This window comes from Onychomys torridus, chromosome 4 (genome assembly GCF_903995425.1).
Source record: "Onychomys torridus chromosome 4, mOncTor1.1, whole genome shotgun sequence".
Lineage (NCBI taxonomy): Eukaryota > Metazoa > Chordata > Mammalia > Rodentia > Cricetidae > Onychomys > Onychomys torridus.
Window position 1 is genome coordinate 95,893,761 of NC_050446.1, and position 17,004 is coordinate 95,910,764.

General features: G+C 48.2%; 1 protein-coding gene across 3 annotated transcripts in view; it reads right to left on the reverse strand.

The window, feature by feature from the left end:
* The window catches only part of Frmd5 (FERM domain containing 5), a 276,390-nt gene that overhangs the window by 10,631 nt on the left and 248,755 nt on the right, over positions 1-17,004 (reverse strand). For all 3 annotated transcript variants that reach the window (XM_036183550.1, XM_036183549.1, XM_036183548.1), the window contains exons 8-10: positions 6,493-6,581; positions 771-834; positions 268-359 (exon numbers count right to left, since the gene is read on the reverse strand). In XM_036183550.1, coding sequence (XP_036039443.1) covers positions 268-359; positions 771-834; positions 6,493-6,581 — 245 coding nt within the window. The remainder of the gene's footprint in view (positions 1-267; positions 360-770; positions 835-6,492; positions 6,582-17,004) is intronic.

Sequence of the window (17,004 nt, forward strand, 5' to 3'; positions counted from 1 at the left end):
CCCCAAGGCTGAGGGCTGAGGTCAGCATGCTGCTCTGGTTGTGCAGGGTCTTTCATGGAACTCTTGTCTTCTAGGCCCTCCAGGGCACCACAGAGGCAGTGATTCAAACTGACACCCATTTGGCTTTTCTGGCCTGGGCTCTATCGCTGCAACACCAGAACTACTTGGCTGGTTTCCTGTTTCTCGAGGCTGGCCTGCCTCTCCTCAGAAAGCAGCTTTGTGACCCCATCTTTGATATCAACAGTCCCTATCACATGTCCAACTCACTTGTAGAAGGCTTGATTCTCAATCCCACATTTCCAGAGGTGCTTGCAGGCTTCTGGAGTTGGAGCAAAATAGGTGAGAACAATTTTTTTTTCCTGTAAAAAGTTCCATAGAGAAACAGCTGAAGTGGGTGGAGAAGCCCAGGACCCTGTGTCCTGTGCTGCTGGGGGCCCTCAAGCAGCTGGCTAGCTAGAAGAGGGGTTCACATCAATGACCACCTCACACCTGGCAAACCTAACAGAGCCCTTGGTGAGATGCAGAACGTTCATAGACATTCTCGGTGGGAACCTCATTTGACTGTTTCCTCGAGGCAGGCCTCTCTTGAGTGGATCCTCTGGGTGCCACTGGCACCTCCACAGGCCTTCCCACCCCTACATTACCCTCACCTTGCCTTTGCCGTGGAGGCAGATGGACTCCCCTGTCCAGACTCCTTATGCTTGGCTCCAGAAACGAGGGACTGCTGCAGTGCCCCAGCCCTCCCTGAAGAGCAGGAAGCCAGCACTCACCTCTTTTTGACTTACATACAGATAAAAAGTCTTCCCTTCAAATTTCAGCTTGGTCACCTCATTCCTAGAAGCACAAAAAGAGGGCGCGTCACCTGGCTGTGGGCTGCTTGTTCACAGCTAGGTTGTAGATGCACAGCCCACCCGACTGGAAGAGGCTCCAGGCACAGACACAATTTTAGCCAAAATTAGAACTGAAAACAAGACAGTAGCACAGTGGCCTTCGAACTTCGGGACAGTTCGACCCACAGTTTCCAGTCAATCACACTGTAATATTGGGGTGACAGGATTTCGGGCTCATCAACAGTGGCTAGAAAAGGGGAACATTTGCATGGACAGTGAATGCAGGGAGAGTGGGACCATTTCTGGATTTGATTCATAACACAGGTGCATTGTCTGATGGGACTGTCGGAATATAAGATGCCACAGGGAGCTGATGAGGCCAAAGTTGAAGGTAACAGCAAATAATGAATACAATGCATCCAGGCTCTGAGGGAGCCCGGTCTTTCAGGGGACTGTGCCACTGGATGGAGAATGCAGTTTAATGCAGACAAATAAATGTCAATCTCAAGGAAGGGTGGGGCAACATACCAAGAAGAGAGAACAGATTACATGGAACAGTCATGCAGCGTACTGACCAGGAAAGGGGCTTAGGGGTTATTGTAGAAAAATCCTTGAAGCCACCAGCCCAGTGGATGGCTGCAGTAGAGAGGCAAACAGGATACTGGGGTACATCACCCGTGGGACAGACACAAATCAGAAGAAGTGACATGGTTACTGTACATGGCGCAGCCTACACCTCACCTCCACACACTGCTTTCAGCCTTGGTCACAGTTACAAAGTGGGAAAACTACCTGGGGGGACTAATTTGGATGTCCCTGAGAGCCACAAGACTAGGCCTCCCCATTGGCCACTCCGGTATGCCCAACTCAGGGCCTGACACCCCACTGGAGTTTTTAGTTTGCTGCCTGAGCTGCTAAGGAGTCTGATCATACACATCTGCCATCAGTAGGCTACTTCCTGTCACCTTTAGGACGATTTCCTCAGGATCCTAGGAAGTAGCAAAGATGCACATACCTGGTTTACAGCCATACAACAGCAGGGTAGAGGGATATGACTTGTTCTCACTGAGAAGTCAGGCTGGGTCAGAGTGGCAGTTTACAACGCCCCACTACAGATTAGAACTGGTACAAGCCTCTTTGTATCCTCCTCTCTCTCCCTCCCTCCCTCCCTCTCTCTCTCTCTCTCTCTCTCTCTCTGACCGACCAACCATCAGTCTCACACTCAGGTAGAATTCAATAAGCATACAGCCTCCAGCAAGTATGATAAAGAGTTTGCTTTTTTCCTGTTTTTCCCCCCTTGAGACAGGGTCTCATTGTATAGTCCTGGTTGTCCTGGAGCTCTCTATGTAGACCAGCCTGGCCTTGACATGGCCTCCGATTCCTGAGAGCTGAGAATACAGGTGTGTGCCATCACACCTGGCCTAGGAGTTTGTTTTGAACATGAAGTTGGGTTTACATCTACGATTCTGAAGTTGAGGATGTAAGGATTCTGTCCTTAATTCCATCATCAGCCTGGGACGGCGGCCCAGCCTAAAAAGCGGGTGGGCCCTCTGTGTGTCTCCCTTTTCTCTTTCTGCTCTCTTCCCTCTGCACGGTCTCTCTGTTTCTCTGGTCCTCTCTCTCTCTCTCTCTCTCCCTCTCTCTCCCAATAAAGCTCTAAAAGGTAACTATGGCTTGGGACTTTCCTCCAGCACTCTCCTCCATCAGCGTGGCAGCCATGAGCAGCACCGCCGCCTCAACCAACAGAGACAAGAGGAGATTTCCAGGGAGAGAGGTACATGGGAGAACAAAAAGTCGGGAGGCGGGGATCACTCAGGGACTGAGTGTCTAAGGATGATGTTGTTTCTAGACATGAGACAACTGGTCTGGTGAGGATGGAACCCTTTCAAGGAACACCAAATAACCCAGATATTCAGGCAGCAAAGGACCCATACAAGGGGAACTGTGGCCCAATCCTGTCCCCAGCCTTTTCTGAGAACCATTTTGTTGGCTGAGACATCAAACCGTCACATCAGCACACAGAAAGCACAGTGACAGGAGCCAACTTGAGGGAGCCCAGGACGCCATGATACCAACTGCCTTGTGACTGGGACCCAGCACCACATGTATGAGGAGTAGTTTGAGGATTAGTTAGTCATATTGCCTTCTCCACAAGAGTAATGTGGATCAGGAAGGTGTTTGGTGTCTGTATCAGTTGAGTAGGGCAGCAGGGGAAGAGATGCCTACAGCATCCTGAGAAGAAAATGCACAAGAAGCAACTCTACTCAGACCATACTTCACTCTTCCAGGGAAGGTAAAGGAGCAAGAGAAGGACTAGGCTTCCCTAGCCAAAGTTTCTTGGACCAAGGGAAGCCATGTAGCCAACCTCTTTGTCAGAAGAGCTCGCCAGCTTAAACACAGCAGGCTGTGGCCCAAATACAGAACTGAAATCACAGTGGGCTCAGACACTGTGCTCACTAGTCATACATGTGTCCACCCTAGCTCTGGATTTTCAGACTTGTGTGTTTAATATGGAGTACCTGTACAAGTTAGGAATCCAGAAAGGGCCCATGACAGAGGGGAGTGGAAGAGGCCTTGGGGCGGGTAATATACTGTATGATATGAAAGTGTGGGGGGGGGTTCTGGAAGTTACAGTGGGGATTGGGGTGGGAGATGGAGAGGGAGGAGGGGATGGGATAGGGTAATTTAAACTAAGCATGTATGAAAAAACCTCATGGAGCACTACTACTTTGTAAACAAATTTTAAAATATACTTTTGTTGTTGTTGTTGTTGTTAAAGGAGACTAAACAGAAGTACCTTGTATGGATGAACAGTCCTTTCCCTAAAGACGTGGGTTATTAAATGAAAATCTTAGTGCCAGTGTCGGGATCTTCCTACTAGCTGTTAGTTAGGGAAGCCCCCAGAAGCCTCAAAACATCACAGACTATTATTGTCATTGTTCTTGGTTGCCCACAATAATCATATGGTAAGGCCCTATTGCTGAAGCTACGGCACACTTTAGTTGCAGAACAAAGAGAATTCAAGCTGGAACTGACCTAACTTCCTTCTGGATAATATTCATAGTGCCAAAAGGTGGAAGAACTACCAATGGACTTAGGCAATGATGATGGACCCTCCAGCTCTAATACTAACCTGCCAGGCAGGATGTGCCCACTGGTGCCCAATAGTGGCATGCCTGTTAGGGCATAACCAACTGCTTTCTGATTAGATTTGAGGGCTGTTCCAGAGGAATGCATGCCTGGTGCTGTAAACACAGTCAGAAGCCCATGGCTGATGAGGTCATAGGCTGCCTGGTGCTGTGAACACAGTCAGAAGCCCGTGGCTGATGAGGTTATAGGCTCTGCTACTGTTGTTTTGCTGGACAGACATGCCATTTTCTGACTAGTTATGTTTATACCTTTAGGGCAGTATCAGTTGTAGGGCCCTGGCCCCCATTTTGGGTAACTGTTGCCTTGCTTGCTGACCTTGACCAGATGTCCTCCCTATGCTGATTCCCTGCCAATTTCCACCCTCCTGAATGCTTAAAGGAAGTTCCTTGTTTGTGTATCCTGCATATTGGGCGTCAACAGCTTAGATGCAAGATTGTATGTAAAACATTGGTAGAGAACTTCTGCCCTCCAGGCTTCTCCCATTATGCTATAAGCCTGTATTTAAGGTTTCCTCCCTCCTTCAATAAACAGCATTAGGCTTTCTGCTGAGGCGAATGACCCGCTGTCTCTTGTCTCTGTCTTTTGATCCACAGCCCCTCCCTGGGACAATGTGAACGGGTGGTGGTAGCTCAGGTGCTACCACTACAGTCAGTCTTGGTCAGTGAAGCTGCTTTTTTTTTTGCAGTGAGCAGTAGTTACTGCAGAGGCTCATAACTGGTCAGAGTGCAGAGGATCAGTGGCTGAGAGTGCTCAGCATTAAGTGCTCATCCGTATCCATCCCTGCAAGGCTCAGGGGACATAATGGAAGAAAAAAGTGGGTATGTATGAGCCGAGGATGGGGAGGATGCTGTGAGATGATTGTACTCATGAATGCACAGCAGAAGACCTGCACAAGATCAAACTGGTCAGTAACTCCAGCTCAAACCAGGAGGGATTAAACATTAGCCAAGGACTTACGGTGACTGATGGCTGCTGTGTGTGGTGACTGCGGAGGTTGCACATGCAGGCTGCACTAGTTGGACTCTTGTTTATGTTTTAAATGGGGGAGGGAGGCTCCTGTTGAGCTGGCTCAATGAGATGATGCCAACCCTAACGACCTGAGTTCAATTCCAGGGCCCACATGGTGGAAGGAAAGAACAGATTCTGAAAAATTGTCCGCAGACATCACATGTGTGCTCTGGCATATGTCCCCACTACATATAAAATAAATAAATGAAATAAAAATTTCATTAGATGGGCAGTAGTGGTACATGCCTTTATTTCCTGTATTTGGGAGGCAGAAACAGGCAGATCCCTGAGTTGGAGGCCAGCCTGGTCTACAGAGTGAGTTCTAGAATAGTCAGGGATACACAGAGAAACCTTGTCTCAAAAAAAAAAAAAAAAAAAAAAAAGACACAAAAAGGGTCAGGCATGGTGGTGCACACCTTTAATCCCAGCATTTAGGAGGCAGAAGCAGGCAGATCTCTGAGTTGGAAGCCAGCCTCATTTACATAGTAAATTCCAGGACAGCCAGGGCTATGTAGAGAGACGCTTTCTCAAAACAAAACAAAAAATCTAAAACAAAACCAAAAAACAAAAAAACCCCAAACCAAAACAACAGCAACAAAGGACATGAAGAGGGAGGGACGTGTTCGAGGAGGTCTTAGGGGAATGGCAGAAGGGTTGGGGTCGATATTATCAAGATACATTGTATACATGTACAAAATTATAAAAGTGTCAAAGAATAAAAATATTTTAAGGAAAAATGCTCTCAATTATGCAGAGTATCCTGGTGACACTGACAGATGTTTGTATGGATGAGGCTGCAAACAGGTCCCAAGACATGCAAATGTGAGTCAACGCACAGAAGCCTGTGCCTAGTCATACAGACCCCGAACAAAGCACGGGGGAGAAGCAATGTGGGTAGCCATACTCAAGGCTCCTGCATGCTGGATGTGGCAGCAGGGAAGGAAGGGAAAAGCTAAGCTCCATCTTTTTTAGGCTTAGCCTAAAGATGGAGATGCATGAGATGGCAGCCTCCCAACTCTTGCAGCCCGAGTGCCCACAGAGAGGCTATTGAGGAGGAGGATTTGCATATTGTAGGTGGCATTTCTTCCAGGGTAATTGTCCTTTGTTAGAAGAGTAAGTAAGGACTTTGGGCCATCTATTGAGATGTTTCTGGATGGCCTTAATTATGCTGGCAGTGGCCTGAGCATGTGATGAACCCAAAGACTTAGTTCACTCGGCAACTTCTCCTCCCTTATTGTTGGCTACAGTTTCAGGCTACCTTAGAAGTCAACCTCCAATACCCTTTCTGTCTGGAGAGGCTGTTGGCTCTCAGGGACACTCTTTGGAAAGAACTGGATCCCTAGGAAGAGACCACTACCTTGGCCAGTTACCATTCTCAACTCAAGGCTTCGGAGAAGGCTGCAAACCATAACTGCCCATCACAGACAGAGGACATGGGTACCACAGCCCCTCCCCAGTTAGTGATGCAGAAGGGCCTGTTCTGGAGATGAAGACAGATACTCACCACTTAATGAAGTGGACCCTCTTGTTTCCTTGAAGAACAACAAACCCAAAAGGAGTGAAGGCCAGAAACGCAGCATTTCCTGACACATCCTGTAACAGAGAAAGACTTCTCACTGGACCATAGAGGTGCATGTAGAGAAGAGAAAGGGTGGTGGGAAAAACCTCAGATCCCAGCACTCTGGAGGTGGAGGCAGGAGGATCAGAGGCTCAAGGTTATCTTCAGCTACATAGTGAGTTCAAGATTAGTCTAGGCTGCATGAGAACCTTGTCTCAAAAACCACAGACAGACACCCAGGCTATTCATAGGAGAAGCAGGGTAATCTTTAGTAGATCACAAAGGGACACACAGGACATTTAACAGTACGAGACCATGGCTTTAGTTCCAGCCTTGCTGCTTGTCAGATGATCCTCTCTGTATCTGACTGTGGCTGTGGTGATGACACAGCCTCAGCAGGCCAGAGGCAATGTTAAGCTTGTAGTATTGCTGGTGGGATTTTTTTTTCTTACTTTCCATGGTAGTCTTTATTATTATTTTAGCTATTGATAACATAGCATGGCAGCAAGATTACATGAGTAATGTAATATAGTACAGTCTTTTAAACTGGAGCCTTATCCCTTACTATTGGGTATTTGGAGTCTCCCCTCCTTCCCTGCTCTAAAGTACAATTTTGTGATGCCTCTACTGTCTCTCCCAATAGAAAAATACTGCACTACATTAAAGTATATTTTACAAATATAATTAGCAGCACTGTTGAGCTTTCCATGATTGTGGTTCTACAGAGATTAACACTTTAAAGCATGAGTAGATTCTTATAACTAAAGCTTTGCAGTATTTCTACAGCTCTTTCAAATGAATCAGTGCAGGAGCATGCTTGGGCATCACTAAAACTTCCTTGGTTTGATCCATAAACATACCAGCCACTTATGGACACATCACCTTCAGGGTAGCAATGGCAAGTTATTGTTTACAAGATGAAACATGGCTATACATCAGGCAGACTGTTTCAAGCATAAGATGTGAAACAGCATTTTAGCTCTGGGATTTGTTGTGGAAAGTCTTCTATTGTGGTGTTCTTTTAAACTGTGAGCATGCTTAAATAAACACTAAAAAAGCAGGGGTGGGGTGGGGTTACACAGATACAGTCTTTTCTATAAATCTGGCAAAGAAAGGCTTGTGTCCTAGTGTCCTAATATTTCACTTAATAACAGGAATGAGAGTTACCTATTGAGTTTAAAACTGGAGTAACTTTCTACACTCAACAGCTGGTGGGATTTCAAAATGGTATAGTCACTTTGGGAAATAGTTGGGAAGTTTTTCCAAACAGTTAAATAGAGAGTTACCACATAACCCAATCATTCCCCTTTTAGGTTATATGACCAAGATAACTGGAACATGTCTACAGGTATATGAATGTTAATAGTATAAATACTTATAGTAGCCCAACAATGTGAGCAATCCAATCCAGCTTGAAGAGTAAAATGGTCATCAATTGATAGGCAAAAAAGTAAGTGGTAGATGGTGGTATTATTTAGCAGTAAAGAGGAAGGAGTTACTCATATACACAATACAACTGAACTTCAAACACCATGTCAAGTAGAAGAAGCCAGTTACAAAAAACCATGTTGATTGGTTCTATTTATACATAATGTTTGCAACAGGTAAATCCACAGACACAGAAAGTGTGTTGGTTGCCAAGGACTGGAGGGCGAGGAAGTGAGGCCATGACTAATAGTGGATATGAAGTTTCCTTTGGGCAGGGGAAGGAGGTCATAAAAATATTCCAAAATTAGATGGTGGTTGTGGCTGAATATACTAAAAACTACTGGACTGCACACTTAAAAGAGTGAGTTTTATAATGGGTGAAGTGTGTGTGTGTGTGTGTGTGTGTGTGTGTGTGTGTGTATGTGTGTGTGTGTATATGTGTGTGAACTGTTACTAATCGGGCCTGTAATCCTAGCTACTCCCAAGGTTAAGGCAAGGAAGATTCTAAATTAAACATCTGCCTAGGCTACAGAGTTAAATTCAAGGCCAGTCTGGGTAACTTAATTAAAAAAAAGGGTTGGGATGTGATTCAGTGGTAGACTACTTGCCTAGGATGTGCAAAGCTCTAGGCCCAATCCCGAGTACCACCAAAAGAAAACAAAACAAAACTCTGCCCATAGAGGCAGGTTATCATTGTGGTGGTACCTGTAATACCAGGGGTTCATACCTCCGGTAAGTTTAGCTGAAGACATTGAGAAGCAGCAATTGGCTGAGTGGAACCTCAGGCCACCAGTCTGTCAGCACCAGGCTTGGGATTTCGTTACCGAGTGACTTGAAGAGGTATCAGAAAGCCTGGGGCTGGAGCCCTCGAGTGGAGGAGTTCTGGGGGGAAGTGGCTGACTAATGGACACCCCAGCTTCCTCTGGACCAAGACATTGGGTGAGGATCTGCTTTCAGGATACACAAGTGAGGATGGAGATGGCTAGCAAACTTGGCCATCAGGTGTTGGGGGAGTTCTGGTTTTTCTCACCTCGTGAGCTTGCCACCCTGGCAGAGATACTTAGTCTGACTAGCCTCTGAGGCAATGGGTCCTCTGCAGGGCCAGTGAGCCTGGCCTCAGGGAAAAATGCATTTGCCCTAAAGCTGCCTTGTGGAGTCAAGTTTGCAGGTGTGGGCATCTGGGCCCGGGTATAAACTGTTTTCCAATCCTTTTGGACTAATGTTATCACTAACCTTTCCTCAGGACTGGGGAGATCCAAACACTTGGCTGTAAGCACAGTGTCATGTAACCCGCGGGCAGAGCGAACAGCTTTTAAAGAGACACAGGCCTTGTTCCTTCTGCAGTCACATGGCTGGGCTTCCTCCTGCCTGTCAGCAGTGCTTGGAGGGGATTCATGAGTACCAGGCATGGCACCCAAGCACGGTTCCTGCCAGGAGGCAGCAGGTCTAATTTGGCTAACTTGGCATAAATGGGTTCAAGGCAAGTGGCATTTGTGGGGAGAATGCCCGAGGGAGGTGGCTAATCTCAGATAGAGGGTGGGCATTGGGAAGCTTTCTGTCCCCGTGCAGGGTGGACCCAAGGACAAGAGATGCAAGAGTAGAGACCTCGTGGTGTTTGCACGGTGTACAACTGGCTACAGGCAGGTTTAGCAGATAGGGTGTAAGACAGTGATGTGGGTCAGGGACAGCAGGCTGGGGGGGGCAAGTACATGTTTATAGGGGTGAGCAAAGGCATGAAGAGACAGAGGTAGAAAGGGTATCTAGCCTTCTGAGACACAGGGAAAGGTCTAGAAGGAAGAGCAGCCAGAGGGTTGGGAGGGTCAGGCCTGGAGAGGGAGAGTTTGTAACAAAGAGGCAGTGAGGGGGTGGGAGTGGGGGTGGCTGTGGGGGGCTCTGCTCCCTCCACTCTTGCTAGTACATCAGCAATTGGGCAGAAAGGCCCCCACCACAGGCCTGGTAGGTCAGGTCTGGCTGCACTGCCTGACTGTAGCCAAGTCTTTTCATTTCTCCACATTTTAGCCAGGGCTGTTACCTCAGAAGTTCTGTGTAGCAGGTGGCCCAAATGTACACTAATGGCTGTGTCAATATGAACACAGATGCTGAGGCTGCTGAACTCCAAGCAAAACCCTAACATTTGACTTTCTCTTACTCGATGCTGACAGTTAAGATTTCCTAGTTAGGAAGTGGGTGTGGGAAGCTAGACCAAAAAGGAAGTCTTAGAGCGGGAAGAGCTGGATAGTCATGAACCTGAAGTGAGCAGAAAGGAAGGGGCAGGAAGTGAGAGCCAGTGAATGACATCCCTCTGGCCACAGCAAAGGTTAGAGGTGGCTGCTGCCTGCCAGGCTGTATGATCTAGACACCCTCAGGTGGCCTCCCAGTGAGGCCAGGCGTGGAGCTGTGGGGAATGGCCTCTCCTGACAGGACTGGCTGATTTGGAACAGTGAGTGTTTTATTTAAAATTTATATCACTGTGATAAAACACCATGCCTAAAAGCAACTTGAAGAGGAAATGGTTTATTTCAGCTTACGACTCTCAGGTCATACTCCATCACTGAGGGAATTCATTACAGGAACTTGAGGCAGGAACTGAAGCAGAAACCACGGAGGAGTGCTGCTTACTGACTTGTTCCCCATGGCTTGCTCAGCTTGCTTTTTTATACAACTTGGGACCATCCCCCAGCTCTAATGGTACCATCCCCTCCCACATCAATCACTAATCAAGACAACACCCACAGACTTGTCTACAGGCCAATCTTTCTCAATTAAGATTCCTTCTTTCCAGGTATATCTAAGTTTGTTCAAGTTGTCAAAAACCAAGCAGCACAGGTGGTGAACTTGGAATAAATCCTGATGTGAAGCAACTAATTCCCAGATGTGGGGGTGCACACCTTTGATCCCAGCACTCGGGAGGCAGAGGCAGGCGGATCTCTGTGAGTTTGAGGCCAGCCTGGGCTACAGAGTGAGTTCCAGGACAGATAGGACTACACAGAGAAACGCTGTCTCGAAGAAAAAAAAAAAAGAGGGGGGGAGAGAGAGAGGAAGGGGGGGTGAGGAGAAAAGAGAGAGAGGGAGAGAGAGAGAGGGAGAGAGAGAGGAGCAATTAATAATAGAACCTTGAACAATTCCCTCCCAGAATAGAGAGGGCAATTCTCCAAGGCTTTCAGACCCACAGAGGGAGAGGAGAGCCACAGCAAGACCCTAGCACTCAGCACCCACAGAACTGAGGGCAACCACAGCGTTGGCTACTTGTCTCTATCACACAAGCTTCAGTAACCAGCACCTGGAACTACAGCGAGAAATCCCATCCACACTGGTATGGAAGTCTAGGCAGAAAGCCCTTCTCTGGAACATTCCAGTGTCTTCAGTCTAACATGTCCTGGTATTGGCCTGTGGTGTTTGGATGAGAACGGCCCCCGTAGGCTCATAGATTTGAATGCTTGGTCAGCAGGGAGTGGCACTCTTTGAAAGGAATAGGAAGTGTGGCCTTGTTGGAAGTGTGTCACGGGGGTGGGGTGGGGTGGGCTTTGGGGGTTTCAAAAAGCCCGTTCCAAGCCCAGTACCTGTCTCCTGCTGCCTGCCGATCTGGATGAAGAGCTCTTGGCTGCTTCTCCAGCTTCATGTCTGCCGATAGGCCACTGTGCTTCCCATCACAACGACAATGGACTAAGCTCCGAAACTGTAAGCCACCCCAGTGAAACGCGTTCTCTTGTGAGAGTCGCCTTGGTCCTGGTGCTTCTTCACAGCAACAGAACCAGGGACTAAGACAGCCTGTCTGTCCTCAGGGTTTGAATGCCAAGTAAGACTTGGCATGGCAGAGACAGGAAGGAAGATGAGCGCGTCTGGTTATCTCCTCCACAAACTTCCAGCCTTGTAAGCAGGAGGCTGCCTGTCCCCGGCATCCCCAGGAATCAGGGTCCACAGGACTGAGCCTTTCCTGGATCTAGGAGGAAAAAGGAAATGGATACGGATGCCTTTACCGTCTGTACGGCCGCTCTAGCTCCTGGCAGAAAACCATGGTTCTCTTCTGCCGCTGCGAGGTAAGAAAGTTTACATGTTTTCATCCTTGTGAAAAAATCTCTAGTCTTGGTTTAGATCCCTAGCTCTGCTTTTGTCTCTGTGACTGACTTCTCCACACCCCAGCTGCTTCACTTGTGAGACTGGGACAGTGACACAGACCCAGAACACTACCAACTTGTTTCCTAGACCATCCGACTTAGTGCTATGGCACGGTCAACAGTGCTCTTGGAGAGGAGACAAGCTTCTGTTCATTTCTTCTTCTCCAGACAGTCTCCTGTGGTCCAGGCTGGTCTTGAATCCACATGTAGCTGAGGGTGGCCTTGATCTTCTGTTCCTCCACCTCTGCTGCCGAGTGCTGGGATTACAGGCTTGCCTTTGTATTTATTTAATTTTTTTGAGAAGCTGTCTTGTTCTGTTGAACAAATCACCCCCAAACTTGCCATCATCCTGCTTCAGGCCCCAGAGTAGCTGGGGACTATAGGCATCATCACCCATGCCTGGGTTTACGTTCATTTTTATATGATTATTTCAGAAATCATTTAGGCCTGTGTCTTCTCTGTATGGGAACTGGTGGTGAGTCATGCTCAGCTCTTAAATTAAGTTCATCGCTGTAGAAGGAAGACTGTAGACTAGGACTGTAGAAGCATGGCCTCGGGACCAGACAACACTGACTTCCGGTCTTAGTGGCATCCTCACCCGGAACTTCCGACACAGTAGTAAGAACCTCCTGGTCCCTCTTACTCGTTTTAAAATCTGCACTCAAAGGCTTGCTGTTTTCGCATTAATGGGAGCGTGAGGTAGGCTCTGGGCAACAACATGGTGAAGATTAGCAGATAATCGAGCTGAGTACCTGACACATGCAGGCTCTCAGGAAGTGGTACCACCAGGCCTCAGGAGAAAAAGGCTGGACATCCATGATGGAGCTGCCCCTCCCCACAAAGCCTTACCGGGCAGCCCCATCAGAACCCAAAGACCCAGGGCAAACAACCAGCCTCGTGGCTAGTTTGAAGGGAACAAGATGGTAACTCCTGAGTTTGGAGAGGAGTCAGGGAACAGACACCACAACAGACCCTGCTCTCTTAAAGCAGCTGTAGTGTTGTTGGGCTTCTGGGGCTCCTGCCAGGACCTAGGTGTGTGTGTGTGTGTGTGTGTGTGTGTGTGTGTGTGTGTGTGTGTGACAGTTGAGGATTGCCTCATGCAAGTTTGAGGCTTGGGTGCTCTGGCTTCCCAGCCAGGGTCTATAGGAGTTCTTCCTTCTGGTCCTAGGACCAGCCAAGGACACTCCAGTAGAAAGAAATCGTCAGCATGCACAGGACCAGTGTGAGCTTCCTAATCAGTGCAGGAGAACAGAGCCCAGGCGGAGCATTCCGCTCTCATTTAATTATCCAAACGATTCCTCTTCTGTCCTCCCTGGGGCTGCATGCCCCAGATTCCCTGGGCCCAGTAATTGCCTCCCTGTTAATAGAAATCATCAGTATTTATTACACCGAGTGTGCCAGCTTATTCCAGCTCTCCTTGTAGCAACATTAAGAGGAGTGCTTGGTAGCACATCACTCAAGTGAGGCTACTTAATGATAAGAGTGAAGACTCCTGAATTGATCTTTGCCTCGGAGGACAGAGGACACATGGCCAGGGCCTAATAAAAGGATCTGAGGGTCACGTGTGGAGTCTGCAGCTGGGTGTCTGCAGCGGGGCCCTGACATGACCCAGATGAGCCCGGAGGCCCAGGTCTGAGAATGTGGGGTAAAAGGCCAGTGAGGTAGCTGCTCTTCCCCTTTCCCCAGAGTAAGTCTTGAAGGCATTGCTCCTAAATGTATAAACAACAACAGAAATGATCTGGGTTCAAATTTTGGCTCTGCCTCTCAGGGCCTTGTGAACTTTGGCTTTCTAGTACATCAACTTTCTGTTTTGTTTTTTCAAGACAAGGTTTCTATGTGTTACAGCTCTGGCTATCCTGGAACTTGCTTTGTTGACCAGGCTGGCCTTGAACTCACAGAGATCTACCTGCCTCTGCCTCCCGAGTGCTGGGATTAAAGGTGCATGACACCACTGCCTGGCTTCATCAACTTTCTTTCTTTTCTTTTCTTTTCTTCTCTCTCCTCTCTCTTTCTTTTCGAGACAGGGTTTTTCTGTGTAGCTTTGCGCCTTTCCTGGATCTCACTCGGTAGACCAGGCTGGCCTCGAACTCACAGAGATCTGCCTGGCTCTGCCTCCTGAGTGCTGGGATTAAAGGAGTGCGCCACCACCGCCCGGCTGCTGCTGCTGCTGCTGCTGCTGCTGCTTCTGCTGCTTCTTCTTTTTTAATACTTTATTTTTACTTTATTTGCATTGGTGTTTTGCCTGCATGTATGTCTGTGTGAGGGTGTTAGATCTTGAAGTTACAGACAGTTATTATCTACCATGTAGGTGCTGGGAATTGAACCCTGGTCCTCTGGAAGAGTGCTCTTAACTGCTTCCAATCTGCTTTTTTTTTAAAGTCTATAAAACAGGGAGACTAGCACCCACCCCAAGACTGGCTGAAGTCAATGAAAGCAACATGAAAGGACCAGCTCTGAATGGGAAGTGGGCTGTGCTCATCCCCCACCTCAGTTCTAGGGGTTCAGAAGCTATGACACGTGGGATTGGGCCACACAGAGACCAGAGACTGGTTCCTTCTTGCAGCCTGTTCCACCAACAGGTGTCCATGATGGACACAGTTGTCAAAGTCAAGGCTGCATCAGGAGTCCATGGTCCTAGAATACACATGGAGTTAGGCTGGACCCCAGTCTGGCTGTCACTGTCCATGGCTGCCAGACCATGGCTTCTGTGGGAGGTAGCAAAAATCCTACCCATCTTAGCTCAGCCGTCATGTTCAGGAGCAGGGCTTGCCTACCTCTGTGTGCTGTGGAGCGTACCTTAACCACACTTAAGTGAGGACTCAAGGGGACTGGACGCTTAACACTGAGGTGATCGGGCACCTTCTAATGACCACACCTGTCTTTAGGTATCTCTTTCTCTGTGTGTTTGTGTATGTGTGTTTGAACTTCAGGGCTGTGTGTGAGTGTGTGTGCGTGCACACGGAAGGCTTCACTTCTGCCACAGCTTTTTTTAAAAAATTTTTTCCCGTGTCTTAGAATGACTTACCAGCTCAGGGACAAGCTCCTGCACACCTATTGCTTGCTTGCTTGCTTGCTTGCTTCCTCCCTCCCTCCCCTCCCTCCCCTCCCTTTCTTTCTTTCTTTGGTTTTTTTTGAGACAAGGTTTCTCTGTGTTATTTTGGTGCCTGTCCAGGATCTCATTCTGTAGACCAGGCTGGCCTCGAACTCACAGAGATCCACCTGGCTCTGCCTCCCGAGTGCTGGGATTAAAGGTGTGTGCCACCACCGCCCGGCTACCTATTGCTTTCTTACTCACAGATGTGAAGAGTGGGGATCAGACTCCAGCAAGGCCCCAATAGTTGTTGAGGACTGGAGCACAGCCCGAGGCCCCCAAACACTTCTCTCCTCTGAGGTCCCTTGCAGCCTGCTAGAGTGTCTAATTGATTGGCAGGATGGCTAAACGATTTCTTTTTTTTCCAGACAGGGTCTTACTGTGTAGCTCTGACTGGCCTAGAACTCACTATGGAAACCAGGCTGACTTCAAACTCAGAGATCCACCTGCTTCTTCCTCCTGAGTGCTGGGATTAAAGTCACGAGCCATAGGCTTGGCTAAATGTGTAGCCCAGGCTGGTCTCAGACTTCCGATCCTCCTGCCTCTGAATCTTCAGCATAGTCTACCAGTGTTCGCCATCATGACCAACCTAAACCACGTTTGTTTCCCACAGGACACATGTAAGAAGCCTTGCTGATTCTTCTATCACCTATAAAGTCTGTAGAAATGTGTGGCTGTGCTCCATGACTGCTAACCCTGAGAGCATAGGCCTGTCTACCAGTGAGCTATACAGTGCTTAGGGAATTAGGTGGGGGGAGAAGGTTTGCATTCCAGGATGTCTTCCCCATTTTTATTACTTCACAGGGAAAATGAAATAGCCTCACCAGGCTTCGCCCCTGCGCCCCTTGGTTTTCATGGTTTGTTATACACTGGATTGTGTCCTCGCCCTACAAATTCAGATGTTGAAGTCCTAGCTCCAAGTACTGGGAATGTGACCTTCTTTGGAGATAGAGTCTTTATAGAAATTAAAATTAAGCCAAGGCTGTGAGATTGAGCCCAACTCCAGTTTAACTGGTGGGGGAGTCATATTTAGATGTGGACACAGCAGAGGGGAGATGATGGGAAGACCCAAGATGCAGGAGGATAGCCATGGGCTGGAACAGATCCTTCTCTTAGGGCCCTCAGAAGGAACCAACCCCATCAGCAAGCACCATGGAGTCATACTTCCAGCCTCCAGCACAGAGGCAACATGTCTGCATGGTTTAAGCCACCCTGCTCGGAACATTGTTACAGTAGCCCCAGGAAAGGAACACATCAATTCTTTGGTTATAGTGTCCCTTCACCCAGGAGGAGGAAGATGTTGTCTTGTCCTGCAGCCTCTCCAGTAATGGAAATGGTACATAAATGAGGTACAACAGAGCCAGTGACCAGCATGTCAAAGCAACAGGGACATGAGCTGGAGTGGGAGGAAGTGGCCAGAGTCAGGAAACGCTGTGGGTCTCACTGCTCACAGGGGTGGGCTCACCAGACTCATCTCTGAAATGCCAGGAGCATGTGAGTAATTACAGAGGATTCCCAGGCACAGTGTCCCCGGTGCCTTCCTGCTTCACCCTGGCAGGTTCATAATGGAACCAAATGTGATTCCTTTGTCCCATGTGGTGACTCGTACCACGATAGTCAATAAAACCCACTCTTGGAAAGGACCTAGATTATGGGTCAGGAGAGGGTGGACAGTTGCTGAGCGATTGCTGACTGTTCCCTGTGGGGAGCTCTCCACATGTCCCCTCAATTCATTTCCACCAAATTACCCACAGCTGCCAAGGCAGAGCACTGGGTTTGGATTTGTTAGTTAGATTGCCTTTGCCTGGGATCCTCTGACAGTGA